The sequence below is a fragment of the Equus quagga genome, chromosome 14, assembly GCF_021613505.1.
Source record: "Equus quagga isolate Etosha38 chromosome 14, UCLA_HA_Equagga_1.0, whole genome shotgun sequence".
Lineage (NCBI taxonomy): Eukaryota > Metazoa > Chordata > Mammalia > Perissodactyla > Equidae > Equus > Equus quagga.
The window spans coordinates 53,010,285-53,031,622 of record NC_060280.1 but is presented as its reverse complement, the minus strand read 5'-3'; the positions used below and the strand labels follow the sequence as shown (position 1 = coordinate 53,031,622).

The 21,338-nt window shown below is 33.5% G+C and overlaps 1 protein-coding gene across 6 annotated transcripts in view; it reads right to left on the bottom strand.

Annotated features, from left to right (window-relative positions):
- Positions 1-21,338, bottom strand: part of DYNC2H1 (dynein cytoplasmic 2 heavy chain 1) — a 289,228-nt gene that overhangs the window by 183,377 nt on the left and 84,513 nt on the right. For all 6 annotated transcript variants that reach the window (XM_046637538.1, XM_046637540.1, XM_046637542.1 and 3 more), the window contains 9 exons: positions 21,014-21,156; positions 16,414-16,498; positions 14,211-14,365; positions 12,577-12,714; positions 7,615-7,728; positions 6,871-7,031; positions 5,843-5,966; positions 4,940-5,061; positions 2,127-2,213 (listed from right to left, as the gene is read on the bottom strand). In XM_046637538.1, coding sequence (XP_046493494.1) covers positions 2,127-2,213; positions 4,940-5,061; positions 5,843-5,966; positions 6,871-7,031; positions 7,615-7,728; positions 12,577-12,714; positions 14,211-14,365; positions 16,414-16,498; positions 21,014-21,156 — 1,129 coding nt within the window. The remainder of the gene's footprint in view (positions 1-2,126; positions 2,214-4,939; positions 5,062-5,842; positions 5,967-6,870; positions 7,032-7,614; positions 7,729-12,576; positions 12,715-14,210; positions 14,366-16,413; positions 16,499-21,013; positions 21,157-21,338) is intronic.

The following is a 21,338-nucleotide window of genomic DNA, read 5'->3' as shown; positions in this document are numbered from 1 at the left end:
TTATCTGCTATGCCCTTCTTTAGGATGTTCCATTTGCCTAGACTGTCTTCCAGCCCCTTCCTTATGCCTACCTCACCTCTCACTCTTAACTCCTTCAAACATCTATCTATGAAAAATATAAATAAAATTTGGAAACTCACCTCAAATATCCAGTTCAATATCCATATATATTTTATACCTATATGCCCATTTGCCAAAGTTTATAACTTTCTTTTTATTTTCCTTAAAAAATACTTGTACAATTTTATGTTATTAAATATAATAGAAATATTTCAAATGATTACTTAGTCCTTCAAAAAATATGTAAATGCCTACAAAATGCCCAGGATTGTGCTAAGCATCAAAAAAAAAAAAAAAAACCCACACATGGGGCTGGCCCTTTGGCACAGAGGTTAAGTTCACACGCTCTACTTTGGTGGCCTGTGGTTTGCTGGTGTGGATCCCAGGTGTGGACGTACACACCATTCATCAAGCCATGCTGTGGCAGTCATCCCACATACAAGACAGAGGAAGATGGGCACAGACATTAGCTCAGGGCTAATCTTTCTCAAAAACACACACACACACACACACACACACACACACAAAATAGCATGTCATTTAATTCTCAGAACAGCAGTTCAAAATAAGTATTCTAATTCTCATTTTACAAATATGGAAACTTAGACCCAAAAAGATTATTGCACAGGTCTCAGGAATCATCAGCAGAGGAGCTAAAACTCACATACAAGCATGTCTTATATTAAGTTCCACATACTTTACAGTACATTTTATTGCCTGCATGCCCTATTCCTTCCTCCCCGAGACATAAAATTTTAAAAGTGAGTTGTCCAATATGGCAGCCACTAGCCACATATGGTTATTGAAATTTAAATTAGTTACAATTAAATAAATTTTAAAATTCAATTCCTCAGTCATATTACCTACATTTCAAGAGCTCCGTAGCCACATATCACTAGTGGCCAGCATAGTGGACAGTGCAGGTCTTAGAACACGTTCATCATCTCATAAAGTTCCTTTGGACAGCGATGCTCTAGATCTAGGAACAGAGACTACAACTTGATGCACCTCAATAATTCATACCACATCTTGTACATAATTTTGAAATAAATATTTGCTGAATTAAATTGACTTGCATATTTCTGTACAAATTATGTTAAAAATAGCAAATGTCTCCTTAATTTTGTCAAATTAGAATTTAAAAATTGATAGACCATGCTTGTTTTTCAACTCCCTTATTCTCCATAAATATACAAGAGAATAAGATTGCCATTTACAACGTGGACTCAATTAAATCTTAATTAAGGATCATAGTAAGTAGCTACATGTTAATCAGCATTAATTCATCCTTAAAAATGACTCTAAAATGAAAAATGCCATTCTGTTTCACTTAAAATTCAAAGTTAATTCCAAAGGTTTTCATAATAATCCTTCCAAACTATTGGTAGTATAGTGATAACATACACTATATTTAATCACACATTCTCCAGTTTTCCAATCTTCACAATTTTTAAAGGAAAACGCTCCCACATTTATAAGAATTCCCATACCAATATTTTCTATCCCATACTAAACAGCAATCACAGGAACACAGAGGTACATGAAAGGTTTTAAGATTAATAACATTCATAAATGGTCTTTAAATTTGAACATAATATTTGCATGAAGGAATATTTTTTCAATATAAAAGGTACAAAGTTAAAAGGACAGAGTTTTTTAACGTGATCATGCGCCTTTCTGGAAGATTACAGAATAGGTGGTCCTACAGCATCATCTGAAATAAAAGAGTCTATAGTCTTAAAGTCAAAATAATAAAGAAATGGGAATACCAAATGTAAATAGTCTCAGCATTAACTCATTACATTTAATTCCTCTTGCTCAATTTTCCAATGCTTAGGAATATACATAGTGATAGCCATACAAATGCAGACTTAAAATATTTTTGTTCTTATCAAAAAAATTCTTTAAAAGGATACTTTCTATATTATTTTATGCCCTTCCCCATTTTAGGGTGATAAATCACAACAATAAGTGAAAATAGTGATTATAACTAAGATTTTCAAAATTAAAAAATTAGTGGTGGTATATTTTCAAATATCCACAAGACATTTTAAAACTTTACTTACTTCTCTTTAAGTTCTGATACTTTTTGACCAACAGAATCAAGAAGCTCCTCTAGTTTCCTTTTTCTGTCTTCAGTTTTCTTCAAATTTCTAAAATTCAATTTTATAGGTTATTCACTTTTATATATCAACAAAAGCAGCAACAGCACCTTAAAATGTAACTTTGCAGTAAATAAATGACACTAAAAACTGTTAATAATTCAGTAGTTATAATACCTTTATTCAGAATTTGATTTGAAAACCATGCTAAAATTAATAGTGTATTCACTGACCTAACCACACCACTTCCAGGAGTCTACATTTAAAACATTTGTGCATGTATATTTCTGGATAAAAACCATAGAGTAAACATATTCATTTATCTTCTATCCCTTCTAAAATTCTACCAAAATGAAACCAAGGGAATAAAGATACACATGCATAAGGATGAAAAAAAAAAGTATTGCAAAGGAGTAATTTTAATAAAATTTTGAAAGGTGATAACTTATATACAAGAACATAAAAGCCAAAAGTTAAACGACTGCAGGAAGAGAAGCCAAAAGAAAAATTTCAAATGCTTAACAAATGTGGACGGCAGGTACCTCTGAAGATACTAACAGATGTAAATACAGAGGATTGTTTAACAGTCGATATTAAAAAGAGTTGGTCCTCAGATTCTCTCCTCCACTGAGAGCAGACTATCCTCTTAACACATCTCTGGAGTCAAGCTTATACTCCTCACCCACCCCCATCCATTCTTACCCACGCCCTAGGCACAAGCTATGAGGCTTCTTCTAGAGAAATGACTGACCTCCGCCCTGCCAAACACCCACAAATATTGAGAGGTTGCCATCAAATGGCCGGTCCACACTGCATATTGCTGGGCATGTGTGCACTGCACAAATCAATAGGAGGGTTTGTCAAAACACAGACTGCAAGGCCTCATCCCCAGCATGTCTGATTCAGCAAGTCTGGATGGAGCTCAAAAATATGCACTTTGCACTTTGACAAAGTTCCCAGGTGATGCTGATGCTGCTGGTTTGGGGACCACACTTTGGTAACCACTGCAGTAAAATAAGGCCTTCAAAATTGTGAGATTAAACTACTTCTAGCCTAGTATTCTAAACCCAGCCCAATTAGTGATCACATATAATAGTATAAATATAGATGAATTTAGACATGAAAGATCTCAAGATATTTTTCGTCCCATATACGCTTTCTTAGGAAGCTAATGTGGAGGATGCATTCTAGAAAAATGAAGGACTCAACCAGGAAAGAAAGACAGGGGGCCAGCCCAGTGGCACGGCGGTTAAGTTCACATAGTCAGCTTCTGTGGCCTAGGGTTCGCCGGTCCAGATCCCAGGTCCAGACCTATGCACCACTTGTCAAGCCATGCTATGGCAGGCGTCCCACATATAAAGTAGAGGAAGATGGGCACAGATGTTAGCTCAGGGCCAGTCTTCCTCAGCAAAAAGAGGAGGATTGGTGGCAGATGTGAGCTCAGAGCTAATCTTCCTCAAAAAAAAGAAAGAAAGACAGGGACTCATAATAAAAGAATACAATCAGAAAAGAGACAAAGGTAATCTCCAGAATAAGGGTGAAGAGAAGTCTCAAGATAATAGCTGTGTAAGCAGCAGGCCTAGGAAAGACCTAACCTACTTTGGAACAGGAGGACAAAAGGCTCTAGGAGGGGTAATGCTAAGAAAAAATACACCGAACCCATACATTCCAAACACATTTTAGGGTCTGACAAAAAGACTGTGGATAAATATGTGATATGTAAATGGAAAGAAATAATCAATTGAAAAAAATGAAGCAATTATTAATATTAAGAATAACAAAAAGGTATACAAGAAAGGAACTATACTCATAAAACGTGATACATCTGAGCTGTGAAAAATATTTACGTAGTCAAAATAATATAAACATTTAATATGATTGAACACAAAAATTACACACAATTATGTTGAAAAAATTAAGAAGTTTAGGCAGCTAAAAATCTCCTTGTCCAAAATAAGAATAGATAATGTCAAAAACTGATCAAGAAGATAATATACCTCTTAGCCTGCACATAGAACAAATGAGATAAAACACAATGTTCCCTTAACAACAGCAGACTGAAATTTTAAGCCCTAAAAGTCAATGGTTACATTTTCCCCTTACCTGCTGAGACAATGTTTTAGAAAATATATATTAAACATTTCCTAGAACTTAGAAGGAGAAAATAAATATAAAAGCCCTAAATTTCCAAAACTTACTTTTGGTATTTTAATACTATTCCTTTACAAAACTTTAGACTTTTCTGAAGGAACTTCCACCAACGTATCCTTCCAATAACACAATGATGGTAGGAAAAAAAAATGAGTTGGTTCTATTATCCGTCTCCTTCTAATTGCTTTTTCTTCTTTTGCTCTGTTTAATACCTAATTTATTGTATTTATTTGACTCATCCTATGTCTTAACATTGTCAAGTGCCTTTTTAGACATAGACAAGAAATAAATCCACAGGGACCAGCCTAGTAGAGTAGTGGTTAAATTTACACACTCCACTTTAGCAGCCCAGGATTCACAGGTTTGGATCCTGGGTGCAGACCTACACATCACTCATCAAGCCTCAGTGTGGCGGCATCCCACATAAAGTGGAGGAAGATTGGCACTGATGTTAGCTCAGTGACAATCTTCCTCAAGCAAAAAAAAAAAGGAAGATTTGCAACAGATGTTAGCTCAGGGCCAATCTTCCTCACAAAAAGAAAGAAAGAAAGAAAGAAATCCTTATATAACTAAGTCATCAAATTGACGAAAATAAAAGAATTGTTTATATTTTATATACCACTTACAATTCTAATCCTGCCTGTTCAGTTTCCAAAGGCTGAATTCGTTCCAAGACATGGGAATACTGGACATTTGCTTTAACCCAGGCAGCCAAAGGAGCAGCTGCAGTACTAGCACGCTTAGCATTCTGAAAAAGTACATCACAAGTTATCCAGCATCCTAACTTAATTGCAAATAAAAGCAAAGTTAATTCTAGTATATTTTACTTAAGCACCTATTTAATAATTTAGCCCCCAAAATGAAGTTTTGGGTGTATAGCTAAAATAAGGTGAATTGTTATTTGATTAAGATATCTCTACTTTTTGCTTCAAAATAAATCTTTCTGAACCAAACACAATCTTTAAAATAATGACTTTATCAACATAAAAACGCTGTTAGTCACATTTATTACCAATATACATCTGCCCACAACAATGTTCAAGCATCAACTCTTTCTCTTCTGTACATGGGCTAATACATCTTTATTACATAAAAGCAATTTTGAAATTATTAATATTTTGAATAAGGAATCTAAAAAAATACGAGAATCATAGAAGTTAAACTACTCACTGAAATTGGATACAAGTAGTCTTTAACAGATTCTGTTATTTTATGACAAGTACACAGGAAGAAAGAAAGCATACCAGGCAAGCTGTAAGTTAAAAAATGATAAACTGGGAACTTACCATTAACAGCAAATAGTAAGATTCAAAAACCACTTAAGATAATCTGCACCCCACAAACCTGGATTCCAGTTTACCTAATTCTGCTGGTGAATTCTTTCTATCTATAATACCTACAGCTTATTTTTCTTAACTTTTAGTTTTCAGGCAATCTAAACAATCGATAATGAAAAGTCATCACATTTTAACAAGCAGAATATTATATAGTATGGAAAGGGAAATTATGGCATAACTGTTAAAAATTACCTTTGGATCAAAAGATCCTTTATTTTTAAAAAGAAGTTCTTCAACACTCTCTCTTATTTCCCTTGGAATATTTCGTGCATCAAAGGTTGCTATGTCTTCTCTCACACCTCTTTTGGCAAGGAAACTAAAATTAAAGCATAGTACTTCAAATGAGTTAAATAAAATTTTCTATTTCTGACAAAAATGTCAATTTAACAAAATAGTGTATGCAATACTTTCAATCTATTAGTCAACAAAAAATAGGATACTAACGTATGTAAGCTTCTAATGTACTATCCATCATTTTTCATAGACAACAAGGAGGAACTCCAAAAAGATGTACAACAGCTTTTCTAATGTTCTCTTTCTAACCTGGAGCAGTGAAATGAAGGAATTCCAATCTACCCACATCCCCTTATGTGAACTACTGGTTACTCATATGTTCTAAGACATGCAAGAAAATTTTATTCTTTTTTCTGACTCTTTTTCTAAGAAAGTTATTTAAAGTGCTCCTCAACCTAAATCCTAAAATGGAACTGAGTATCAGCATAAACTATAAGACCATTGTTATAATGTGAAACCTGAAGCTACATGGCTGCATAGTTAGTTATTACTCAGCCTTTTCTCTTCCAGCATACATCTCTCTTGTATTATTTATGGGGCTCTTGCTCGCTCTCTGTCTCTGCCAACAGTACAAGACTCTTTGAGAATAATAACAGTATTTTCCTCATCAGTAAATCACAGTAAACATAATGCTCTACACGGTGTGAGGATCAAATAAATGATTATATTTATTTAGATGCTCTTAAACATTTTAAGGCATTCCTTTTCTCCTCTTTTGACACTTTTAACAATCACTTTGGAGAGAGGAAAATATAGATCTTGCTATATGATTGCACAGAATATCCTGAAAGATCAGGGCAAAGTGTGTAATCAGGTAATCAGATGAAGTTTGGTTTCAGAAGCAATATAAGAAATATTTTAAAATATGAAAGAATGTGTAATTCATTGGTACAATAATAAAATTTTTCACAAATTCAAAAACTTACCTTTTCATGCTCACCCAAGATGTATCAAAGATACCCATCAACCTTAAAACTCCTTCAAGAATGTCTCTGATTACATCAGGTGGCATACGCAGTGAGCGAATTTCTGAAAGAGATTCTGGCCTAATGTTTCCAACTGCTAGCTTAGCTTCGCTGACTAGAGGCTAAAAGACAAAAAAGACATACATTGAAAAAATATATACGAAAAGATCATTAACTCTTTACAAATTATTGAATATTTGTCATTTTTTAAAAAATGACTCTAGTCACTAATATCCTTTGTCTTCAAATATCAAAATGCTTTAAAACACACGAAGTACCAAAATGTTCAAGTTGAGAAAGTAAGAGTTCTTGCCACCAGAACTGCAATGGTCTAACTTGGAAAATCTGTTTTGAAACAATTTACCATTTTCAAGAGGCTCTTTATATTCTAAGATTAACTAATTAATTCTCGAGAAAAAGAGCCTAGGAGTTTGTCTTAATTTACCTACGATTCTCTTTTTTTCCTCTACAGTCAAAACAACATAGTTTATGGAAAACAAAGATTATTTTTAATTCCCATCAGTTGATTTGCTTCTCTTGGCAGATTTTCCTTCCTGCTTCTCTTTTATAAATAATATTCTGGTTGAAAGCCACATTTGATAATATTATTAGAAAATAACTTGAGCAAATGATGCTTAAACTCCTAAACACACCTGGTAGTCAAAAACTTAAATGGTCTTACAATGTTTCCTTTTTTAAACTTACGTGTACTTCTTTCAATTCATCTTCAATTTTGTTTTTTCTTTCTTCAATTTTAACAACTTCTTCTGCTATTTTGTGCTTCAGTCTTTCAAGTTCTGTCTTTTGCTCACTAGCATCCTACAGGAATATTTAAATGGCATTCCAATCAATTTTAATGTACTCAATATTTAAAAGCATAATACCAAAAATATGTCACTCTAAAATGACATTTTCTATGGAATGCTTTTCCAATGTTAATTGACACGAGAATCTAAAATGTCTGGGAAACCAATGATATAATTTAACTGTATTTACTATCAGGAAGTTTCCATGCTTTATTTGTTTTATTTTTTTCTAAACAGCAAAGCAGTAAATGCTTATTATATAAAAATCAAAAAGTCAGAAATGCATAATTTAGAAAATGATGATAATACACATTTAACACTTGCAACGAACAACCCAGAGGTTAGTACTATTATGCTCATTTCATAAATGAGGAAACTAAAAATAAATTCTTCTATAACTCTAATAGTAGAGACTAATAATTCTTAGAGACTAACTATAGTATATTAGAACTTTGTGTTTCTATACTTTTAGAAAAAAATTAATTGAAATGATGACAATAATATGATGGCAAATATATTAACAAAAATTAGTAAAGATTCAAAGAACACTAAAGTATATACCATGAGCTCTTTGCTCACAAATGCAAAAATCAAGGGTCTCATATATATAAAAATGCTTGAACATTATGTTTATATTTGGTTTATTTATACTAATTCAAATACCAAAGAGGAAATTCATCAAGAAACCTTTCAAAAGTCCTTACAACAGTATTTCTCAACTATATTATAATCATTCAGGGAGCTCAAAAACTTAATGCCTGGTGTCCTACTGCCAAATATGTTGATATACTTAACTGCTTAATGTGGGTGTAGTTAGGGTACAGAAATTTTTAAAGACATCCCAGGTGGTTCCAAACTACAGCCAAAATTGAGAATCACTGAACCAACCAACCTTTCCTTATATCCCCCTCTGACCTTCAGGTACCTTATACATCAGCTCAATTGGAATTTTCCATATTCCACAAACATTTCTACTTTCATATCTCTGCTACCACTCCTAATAGGGAAAGTTATTTTCTCCTTCTCCACACATCAAAATCTTCCCTAAAGGCCCAGCTCACTTGATCCTTCTTTTACTAATTTCCCCTTCCAATTGGAAGTTATCCCTATTCTGAGTTCCCACAGCATTTAATTTGTACTTTCCTTATGTCACAGACCCAGAGCTGCAAGCTTTAGAAGTTGCACAGTTTGGTACGCAAGCTATCTGTCCAGACTACTGTTTTTTACAAAATAACATAAATGTCTGCTATTTATAATCAAGCAAAATTATTAACTTACAATTTGAAATGCAAAGTTATCCTTCTGATCTGTTAGGCAACACAATTAGAGCTATAGTTTTAGAAAAACCTCTTCTTGGAACAACCCAGAGAAAGAGCAGCATAGTAGTCAATGTATATTACTAATGTTCACCAGCTGGAGAGTACACAGGCACACATAGTGCTGAATATTTTCCTTTTGGAAATACACAATTATCAACAATACTATATGTAGCTTTCACTTTTTTCATATTTCAAATTATTCTTTAAAGGTAAGAGGTATTTGACAAATATTTTTTAACAATAACAATAGCTGACTGCTTTAAATAAACATTCACATTAATTTGGTTCCAAAATGCCTTGAGAAAATAATTATGCTGAAGTTTTGCAGTTTGAAAATTACATTTGATTTTCTGATATATTACTTACCAGGTCAGGTACTCAATAAAATTATCTGGAAAAACTGAACATGTACATAATCATCAATTATGTGGCAATGTTATTGCTTTTGAAAATTTCCCATAAGCCAATGGATTTATTTTGACATATCAGGTGAAATCTTCTTTAAATTATGTCATTTGAATCAGTCCAGGTAACCTTCTTATGGAGCTCACAATACATAAGTCCCCTTCTTACTCAGATTTCCAATGAAGATTGACCACATGTAAAAAGCAAGTTTCTTTTGTGAATAAGTGAGAATAAAGCAATCAAGTAGGAAAAACCAAATAATAAAATATATTTGGGAAAGAAGAAAATTTCATAAAATAGCTTCTGAGAGCTAAGTGGAAAGAGACTGCAAAAATGAAACAAGAAAAAAAGACACTGCCAAAAATAAACATTTTGAGGTTAAAAAAATCTCCTGGGAAATAATATGACAGAAATGAAAAACTCAATAGGAGAACTAGAAAATAAAGTTGAGGAAATTTTGAAGAATGTACAGCAAAAAGAGAAAAAAAGGTGAGAAAATTAGAGAGTCAGAGCAGGAAGCCCAACGTCCAAATAATAAGAATTCTAAAAAGTGAGAACAGAGAAATAGAGGGAAAGGAATTATCAACAGAATAACTGAAGGAAATTTCCCAGAACTGAAGGAGATAAATTTTCAGGTGGCAAGAACCCACATGGTATCTGACACAGTGAATGAAAATAAACCTAAACCAAGGCAGATTATAACTTTCAGAACAATGAAAACAAAGATCTAAAAGATTTTGAAAGAGGGAAAAAACCAGATCACCTTGAAAGTATCAGGAATTAAAATAGCTTTTGAGTGTTTTATCACAATGGAAGCTATAAGAAAATGAAACAATTCCTTGAACGTCCTGAAGAAAATGTATTCCAACCTAGAATACCATTCTCAGCACACAAATAACCAACCAAGGACAGAGCAGAATATTCACACACATGTGATCTCCAAGTTTACCTCCCATGGATCCTTTCTCAAGAAGCTTTTGGGGATAGACTCCACAGAAACAAGGGAGTAGACCAGATGCTGATGAAGAATGATCGATCTCAGGATGGCCACTGTGACCAGGCAGAGGCATCCAGTTAAGAATGAAACAAGTCAGAAGGCTCTATGAGAGAATACTTTAGGTGGCTAATGAAAACTACAGAATAGCTGATGCTTTTTGAAATCTTGGAAGAACATTTAGAAAAAATTTTAAACACACAGTTCATTGAGTCATACCACTCCCCTTCCTGACTAACAGGAGTCTGGAAAAAAAGTTACCTGTCAGAGAAATTAAGTCAAAGAAGCTCTGGACTTGGGATTACCACATACAGCTAAGGACTAAGATGAGTGCTCATACTGAAAACAAGGGGAGTACATTTCTCAAGGTCTAATGATGGTGAGCATCTTTTCAGGTCTTTACTGGCCCTTTATATGTATTCTTTTCATAGAGGATTTGTTCAAACCTTCAGCCCATTTTAAGTTGGATTGTTTGTTTTATTATCATTAAGTTGTCATAGTTTCTATATATTCTGGATACAAGTCATTTATCACATATGTTTGGAAATAATTTCTCCAGTCTGACTTACCTTTTCATTTTCTTCAGAATTTATTTCAAAGAGCAGAAGTTTTTAATTTTGATGAAGTCCAATTTTCAATTTTTTTCTTCTATTTTGGTATCATATCTAAGAAATCTTTGCCTCACTCAACATTATAAAGATTTTCTCCTTTGTTTTCTTCCAAAGTTTTATAATTTTATGCTGTACACTTAGATCTATGATCCACATCAGGTTCATTTTTGCATAAGTTGTAAGGTAAAGGTCTGAGGGTTTTTCTCTCTCTACATGGAGATCCAAACATTCCAGCACTGTTTTTTTTAAAAGACTATCCTTTCCCCATTTAATTGGCATTCTTGTTTAAAATCAACTGGCCATGTATGTGTAAGTCTATTTCTTGACTTCATAGTGTTCCGATGATCTATATGTCTATCACTACACCAATATCACACTGCCTTGATTACTGTAGCTTTATAGTAAATCTTTAAATCATACGTCCTCCAACTTTATTATTTTTAAGACTTTTTGTGCCATTTAATTTTATTGAGATATATATATTAGTCTCATAAATATTGAAGTTAATTCAAATAAAAGGGACATTAGACTTGAAGTAACGTCAATAGTCACCAACATAGAGACGGGGAAACATATGTGAAACATAATCAAGGAGGTAAACTAACAGAATTTAATTATTCACTAGATATAAGGATTGAGGGAGCAGAAGTCTAATATAATTTGTAAGTTCTGTTCTGAATAATTAGCTATGTTGTAGTACCATAACCTGAGGAAAGGAATACGGGAGAGGAAAATTACAAGTTCAGTTTTGACTGTGTTTCAAATTGTAATACTCATGGGACTTTCAAGAAGATATGTCTAACAGATTATTGGGTATTTGAGTCTGAAGCTCAGACAGATTATTGGATATTTGAGTCTGAAGCTCAGAAGAGGGATTAGGGCTGAAGGACAAAAATGATGCAATTGGTGGTAGTCAGTAGGTAGTTGACAGTAAAAAGTAAGGTAACAGGCAAGAGCATCCTGAGAGGGCATGAGGACATGTAAGAAGACCTGGGCCAAGAAAGAACTCGGAGGAATCTCCTTTGAAAGGGTTCAACAAAAGAAGGGCAATAGCAAAAACAGATATAATAAAAATATAAAAATATCATGAAAGTGTAAATAGAATGAATAAAGACTAATTTTGTAAATCTTGAGAATATTAAAGGCAGGGAAAACCCTTGAGCCCTAAAGGAGATAATTTTAAGAAACATAAAAGGAACTATATCAACTTAACTAGCAGAGGATAAGCAAATAAAATCAACTATAGACAAATCTATACAAATTAAAAATGTTTACATTTTTATATTTATAGGGTTTAGGTAAATTAGTATATGATGAATGGAGGAGAATATAGTTATGATTTTAAAACAACATGTGAAAATACCACGCTGTTCCACAAAATCTCAAGTACACAATACCATCAGTCTGACTCAGCAGAGACAAGCAATATTTTTTAAATTTACGTAAGTAAAAATGTTATTTCTCACACTGATGAACATCAGGCATAAATGTCACCCTATTGTTTGCAGTTCTGTGCTCACTCTAAACATTACCTGCATTGATACTGTGATCTCTTGAAGGGCAGCATCTGCTTCATCTTGCTTAGTTTTAAGTAATATACTTTGTTCTCCAGCTTTTCTGTTCAATTCATCCACAAGAGCTTTAGCTTCATTTAGTTTAGATACACCAGCCTAAATCAATAAAACATCAGTTGGCCATATTACAAAAAAAGGAATTTTATACATGCACAGTAAATAAAGCCTATAAGAAAGAATCAAGCAAAAGTGTAAATATGTGCATATGAGACATTTGCAAGTGGACTTAGGTTTTTTCTTATTGCTAATTATAATGATTTATTCAACTATATACCCATTAAGATGTAGTAAAAGACTCTACAGAGGCTTAAAAGAAAAACAGATTTTAAAGCATGACAGGAAAGCTGAACAGATCAACACATACTTGGTAGCTTAAACACTTGGTGTTTTACCCACTACAGTAGACAGGAGATAAAATAGAAAACAAGAAAAAAACTCAGTAAACCTTTTCCATTTTTTAGTCTCATTGACGAGGTAAAAGGACTCAAGGGCCATGCTTCCTATACTGGACATGATTTGGTTTTGTCTGCCCAGTACCTATCTTTTTATAAGAGACTGCCTCACATATGGCTCTGGTGGGCTATCATTCAAAATGCCTTACCTATTCTTTGTATGGTTATTTGACCCTGGCCTGGGCATTATGGTACCCCATCCCACTGCCCAAGAATTACCCAAGGAATGGACATGAAAAATATTCCCTCTCTTCTATAATATGAGTTGGGCTTTTGTCATCTAACAAATCAGAAGATTTGAGGAGACAGCAATGGCGAAAAAGGAATGCAGTCAATATTTATTGAGTACCTAACATAGAAGACAGGCATCATGCTGGTTCCTTACACATGTATTTTTATCTAATACACTTACAACTACCACTGACCCAATTAAACTGCAACTCAGCAAGTTTAAGTAATTTACCCACAGCACTATAGAGGACTAAATCACAAAATCAACCCTCCCAAAGCACATATAGTTAGTGGCTTAATATAAATAAAAATGAGTCATTAGAAAGAAGAATAAAGATCACTTTGTCAATTAAGATAGATCCTAGTTTTTACACCAACAAAGAGAAGCTAGAACTTTGGAGAGGAAATGCTCTCTGACAATTTCTGAGGCTGGCATTTTAATGCCATGTTTAAGTTTAAGCTCTATAATTAGAGAAACAAAACGAAAACTGTTCAGAATGTACTAAGTGACATGGGTAATAATATTATTTTGTAAAACATAATTTTAATTTTAAAGGTTATTATAAAGCATAATCTTGGACATTACCTTTTAATTAATAATTGGCATTTCTGAATTTCTAAAAATGCTTTCATGTAAGACTTTTAAAGACAGCACCATAAGCCATCAAAAGCATATAAATACCATCTAGTGAAGAAAAGGAATAATTATTGAATCAAAAAAACCCAAAAAAACTATTACTATGACCTGGTGGGCAATATAGGTAGGTAAGGGAGACTGTTTTAAGGCATTTAATACAGTACAATATTTATTTATACTAAATATATGCCATGGGCAACATGGATTATGGACATATATAATCCTTGTTCCCAGTATATAGATAAAGTAACTCAAGATCACCAATATTGTACCTGCAAATGACTTTGTCTTTTCAGTAATTCCTTTTTCTTGCTGCTACTAATGGCAGAATACACATGTAAAAAGGTCATATATCGGCTTGGTGTAGCACCATATGCTTTACAGGATTCATGAATTAATAAAAATGATTTTAGAAAATCAGGATCAACTAGAAAGAGACAGAAAACAAAAATGACTTAATATATGCATGATCCAGCAAGAATTAGAGAAAATAATCTTAACTATATTTCATACCAGATATTTCCCTCAAATAACTATAAATATGAGATATCATCTTTGCTTAAAGTACACATGCATTCCTACACATCAATTCGCAGCTCCCATTTTTCTTATGAACTTTGAATTATTTAATTTCAGTGGTCTTGATCCTTCCACTGTTATATATTTCCCCTGAACACTTTTACTGCTGCAAGAAAAAACTACAGATTGTCATAGCATATAAATTAATTGGAACTATGTAACATATGTAATCCAGAAATAAGCTCAATAAAAGCTGCTTGAATGGAAAAGAGATATCAACCCAAATAACACCAATCCACTCCCGTTGACACAGGAAGAAACAAGATTTCAAATGCCAAAAAATTAAAAATAAGTTCACATTAGATTCAACATATCTATGACCAAACACATGATCTTCCTCTCATCGCCTCAATCTACTTCTCTCTAGATTCTCTACCTTAGTTAATAAAATCAATGTCAAATGAATTTTCTAAGCCAGAACCCTGAGAAACATCCTTGACTCCTTCTTCCCTGTATGCCACAGCCATTACATAACCAAGCCTTCTTTGGATTACTTCCTAATATCTCCCCAAGGCCATTCCTTCCTCTTAGATTACTGCAATAGCCTTCTACTGTGGTCTAATTGCCTTCAGTTTCTCCCTACACCAATCTACTTTCCAATAACTGAAGAAAAGGATGGATCTAGAAATTTCTGTTTCTAAAACAAAAATCTGGTTACATCTCTACTAAATTTCCCAATTACCCCAGATCGTCCGCAAGTCAGAATCCAAATTTAGCACAACATGGAAGGCTCTTCATTACCTGTCTACTTTCCCTCTTCATCTAGTATTCTACTATTTATACGTTCTATGTTTAAACTCTTTATGCTAATTATAGTTTCCTAAAAATGCCTATTTTATTTCTTCAAGCCTTTTCCATGCTAGTCACTCTAATCAGAATACCCGTTCCTAATTGCCTGTCTGGGCAATGTCCATTTCCTATGATATTTGTTAGTTAGAGGTTTCCCTTTCTAATGCACTTCATATAAAATTCTACCATCACTCATTTTGCTACGTCAGAGATATATGTTCATATATAACATAATTCTTGCTATCACTAGACTATGAGCTCCTAAGTCATGTCTAGTATCCAGCCCAGTATCTAATATAAAACAAGTTAAATAAATATTTGATGACTAGATGGTTAGATAAATAAATGAATGAATATGCTATGGTCTAAAAGAAAAATAAAGACTACATTCAAAATTAATTTGGAACTGGAGAAAATAATGAGACTATGATAGTTAATAAAAATGTTATGTCCAAGGGCCGGCCCAGTGGCGCAGCGGTTAAGTTCGCATGTTCTGCTTCTCAGCGGCCCGGGGTTCGCCAGTTTGGATCCTGGGTGCAGACATGGCACCACTTGGCAAAAGCCATGCTGCGGTAGGCATCCCATGTATAAAGTAGAGGAAGATGGGCATGGATGTTAGCTCAGGGCCAGTCTTCCTTAGCAAAATTAGGAGGATTGGCAGTAGTTAGCTCAGGGCTAATCTTCCTCAAAAAAAAAAAAAGAAAATATTATGTGCATACACAAAGAATATCATAAAACTTTTTCATGCATGAATTGAGTGCTATGACATATCTAAGTGATAAACTAATATGGAAAGTTTAGGCTATTAACCAAAGACCCTACGCAATATAAGCAGGCCCTTTAGATCTTTCATGTCAAAAACATGATTTTTTAATTTCTTAAATTCAAACAATAGATATTCTGTTAGGTCCTATATGAAATGACATAAACATTAGTTTTAAAAAAAAGAAGGCTTTAAAGTTTAGTTTGCATCAAAAGAAATCTAACTTTGTTTAGCATTACTCAAATCGATAATGATTGTGAATCTGTATTGGATCTGTAACATTAGAAAATCGCAATTATTTCACAAATTAAAATCAGATAAAATCAATTTCATCAAAATACTACCTGAATTTTTTTTCTTTTCTTCTTTTCTTTTTTTGTCACTATATTTTTCCTCACCACCTGTTTCACTGAATAACATTTCAGGTATCTAAAACAGAAGATCATTTCTTTAAAACTCAATTCAGTACGAAAAAGTTTAAATAATCCAGTATCAGAGGTTAAACACTTCTAACACACACAAAAAAGTATCAACTGCACTTTTCTTCTAGGATTTTTTCCAGACTAAGAGAAAAAATAAATGTAGCCATCTTTAGAAGACATTATTTCCTAGACAAAATTTTGACACATATCAACTATTAATTGATTGCAAATTAATGATATATAGGGAAAGGCTCCAACATCTCACTGAAAAACGATGAGACTATACCAGATAAAAGAAATTACAATTTGGATTGAATTAGAATATAACCACAAATGCCATTTAAATCATGCAATAATAAAAATTAAATGTTTTATTTGGCATCAAACTAATAAAATGCCTTCATGGCATAAAAGGATACACAAGGATTCTTAGCTTTCTTGAATAAAAAATAACTAAAAGTAAATGAAAATAATTCCATAATTGATAATTAACAATTTCATAACTGATAATTCTAAAAACTATCCATTGTCTAGCTATAGCTAGGTTTTTGCCACTATTACAAATAAGAAAATAAGGTTTCATAAACAGACATCATTATTATTACAGAAAAATGATAATCTTATGAGTAGTATTTTAAAAATATACACAAAAAACTTAGTTTTCTAAGAAAAAAATTAAAGTAGTAGAACACTGAAATTTTAAAATTAAGCCAAAAAGCTTCAACTTCTTTTACATGATACATTTAACATTAATAGCAAGAAGCAGCACAAGTAATCCAGGTAATTAGGTCAAAAAATCATTTTCTGAATTTCTCAGACAGAATAAAATGTAAACCAAAAGATCCCTTAACTAATGGAGAGCTTGAAAGTGCCATGGGTCTTGAGGCAGAGACCATGGTTTTTTCTCAAACACCTTCACTGATTTCTGACAAAACACTCAAGCCTCTGTGAGAATATCTGAAATTTATCCTTTTAAAGCAATGGAAATTTGTTTCTTTGGAAACTCACTTTCTTTAAAATAGTCTATCCCTTATGTTAATTGGGTTGATCAGGGTAAACATTTCACAACATATAGATATATCAAAATATCATTATGTATACCTTAAACACACACAATTTTTATTTGTCAATTATACCTCAATAAAGCTGAAGGGAAAAAAAATAAAAAGTCTATCCCTAAATAATATCCTACACTAGTAAAGTTTTCCTGCCTGGATTCACCTATACTTCCCTTTGCCTCCACCTTGCCTCCTTAGAGATGAAAATGGCACTTTCTAAAAAGAGTTGAATGAGTATATTAACCCTATTAATTTCTATTAATACCATCACCTCTCAATTCCTTTAATTTCTTTTTCTGTCATCTTATTCACCACTTTTCTCAGGTACTCACCCCCACCTCAAACGGTCAGACCCTGAGAATATGTCATTAACCATAAGTGAAATCATTCCATAATCTCACTTTGAAACATCCCACTCTTCTATCACTATACTGCTATCTTCCCAGCACATTCCCTTTGCAATCTCAATAATCCTCAGACTCTACTAAGATCTACAATCTATTAATTTGACCGTCTTTACACTGTCATTCACCATCTTTCTATCACAATTTCTCAACTCCCTTGATCCTCACTTGCTTTGTCATACTCGAGTAGCAAAGCCTCAATCCTGGTTAAGTGCAAGTCACACCTATTGCAGGTCTGCACTTGTGAGTGCACATAAGACTAGAGAAAAAACACACAATAATGCTGACTGGCCTCAGTTGAACTTCATGATCATTAACTCAAGTGAACCCTTAATGCCACCTATCATAGTCCATTCTTCTAAACCTTTCACTCTTTCACTCTTCCAAACTACTATTTTCCATATCCTCTTGTATCTCTTCAAGACTCCAAAATCTCTTCTCTCAACTTTTCTCCCAACTGATAAACTTACTTCCTATTTCACTGAGAAAATAGAAACAATCAGAAGTTTCTGAAACTTTCCAATACCACACCTGCCAACCTACATGGACCTGTGTTTCTGTACTCTGCTTTCTTTCCTTTTATTATGGATGATGCTTCCATTCATCTGTGCGCTAGACCCATATGCTGTCCACTACCCAATGATAATGCTCCAGCAATTTTTCCCTGTCTCTCCAGTAACATATGTTTTACTTCCTTTTTGCATTCCCGACAGCATATGAACATGCTATAGTTTGTCCCATCTTAAATTTTTTTTAAAAAAACACTATTTTTACTCCCTCTCCCTCCAATTACTCATCCATTTCTCTCTTCTACTTTACAACAAAATTCCTCAAAAGAGGGGACCATATTCACTCTTTTCAATTCTCTCTTCTCATTCTTTCCGAAACATGTTCCAATATGTTTTTTTTAACTACTAACTGAAACTGCTTTATCAAAGTCACCAATGACCTCCATGTCGCTAAATCCAATAATCAATTCCAGGCCTCATCTACTTTCATGTGTCATAGTTCATCATTCCTTACTCCTTTGAAATGCTGTCTTTGCTTGGCTTCTTGGCTTTGCTTGTCCTCACGTTCTCGTGGTTTTCCTCCTATGTCCCCAGCTCCTTCTCAGTATTCTTTGCTGGTTCTTCCTCTTCATCTCAGCTTCTTACATTTTTTCCTTTAAGATTGGCACCTGAGCTAACAACTGTTGCCAATCTTTTTTTTTTTTCCTTCCCAAAGTCTCCCAGTACATAGCTGTATATTGTAGTTGTGAGTACCTCTGGTTGTGGGATGTGGGACACCGCCTCAGCATGGCCTGATGAGCGATGCCACATCCGTGCCCAAGATCCGAACCGACCAAACCTTGAGCCACTGAAGCAGAGCGTGTGAACTCAACCACTAAGTCACGGGGCTGGCCCCTCATCACCACTTCTTAATGTTAAAGTGCCCCAGGGTTCAGTCCTTGGATCCCCTTCCTATTTTTTGACAACACTCACTCCCTTGGTAACATCATTCATTCTCATAGCTTTAAATACCACCTAAAGTCTGATAATTCCCAAATATTTAATCTGTATGCTTGATCTTTCTTTTCTCTGAACTCCAGACTCATAATCCAAATGTCTTCTCAACTTTTGCAACTTGGATGTCTGACATCTCATATTTAACAAATCTAAACCTGAAAACCTCATATTCTCCTCTCAAAATGCCCTTCTCACAGTCTCCCCCTTTTCAGTTGACAGTTATTCCATCCTTCCAGGTGCTCAAGCCAACATACTTGGAAGTATTCTTGACTCACTTTCTCTTATACATTCTATAATGTGTCAGCAAATCCTGTTTTATTTACTGTAAAACATATCTAGAATCCGACCACTTCTCATCACCTCCATCACTACATTCCTAGTGCAAGCCATTCTTTTCTCTCACCTGGATTATTGTATTAGCTTTGTAACTGCTTCGACCTTTGCCCTCTATAGAGTTTTTTCAGCCCAGAAGCCAGAGTAATCCCATCAAAACATTACAACAATGTTGCTCAAAAGCCTCCAAAAGCTCCCTTACTTCTTTACAGGAAAAGCTAAAATTCTTATAATGGCTTAAAAAGTCCCACCCTAACTGTTCTCCTCTTACTTCCCTGACCTTATCTCCAACTACTCTCCCTCTTAATCACTCTGTTACAGATGAACTGGCTTCTTGCTGATCCTCAAAATCACTAAGTGAGCTGTCATCTCAGGATCTTCACCTAGAAAACTTTTCCCCAGATATCCCCCAAAAAAGAATGTAAATTTCACATGGGCAAAGACTTTTGTCTGTTTTTTCTCTGCTATATCCTCAACATATAGAATAGTGGCACATATTAAGCAACCAATCATCATTACTTCTTAATGAATGCCTCTAGTTCACATGGCCTCCTTAGACTATAACTTTCTTCTCCTCTATCTACTTACTGAAGTCTATCTAAAATATCATCTCATCTGTAAAATCTTGTCTATTATCCCAAATTACACACCTTCCTCTGAATCATGATAGGTATTAGTCTGTATTTTAATTATACAAACACAAAGAAATGAATGCTTGAAAATATGAATATCATTCAGAGACAATATTGAAAACTATTATTTATTCAAACAAAGCAATATGAGAAGCTTCTAACTAAGACAGTGCTATGAGCCCACACATTAAATCATCTCCCTCCAAACAGATAGCACAGCAATTATACATTTTTTAAAAGGGATTTAAAATTTTTTTAATTTAAAAAATTGCTAAAATTATTGCTGTGATGTTCTTATTTTAAGTTAGCCTGTGATGGGATAGTTAATGAAATGCATAAAAAGTTTAAAGTACAATAAATATCTCTGTGGTCCTTAATTAAGAAAATCTTCAACCTAAAATTCTATATTCAATTAAACTATCACACAAGAGTATGAAGGAAATAGAATTATTTTCAAACATACAAGAGATGTTCAGTGTCAAGAATAAGGTAATATTATAACAAACAACAAAGGGAAATTATGAAAATCAGTATCTTCAAAAAGAAAATGTGCTTATTTTTTTACTTCCATATTTAAATGTTAAACTTACCTTCTTCATACTGCTATCTGACCAACCTTCCATCCACAACACCTGGCATTTCTTATGCAAAGCTGGATTACTTTCACAGTTTATTATGAAGTTTAAATTTGCAGAATCCATTATCAAGACAATATGCAAGTTTTGCTGAATTCCTAAAACATATATAAGAAAATTATAACCATGGAATACTATAGCAATAATAATTGCAGAAACCTATATATGGTCTGGTTTTATGAGATTAAAATTTTCTGAAATCGAATTGTAGGAGATGTTTGTTAAAAAGAACAAGCTGTGAAACAGTATTATGGTATAATTTTTATTTTGGTTAAAAAAT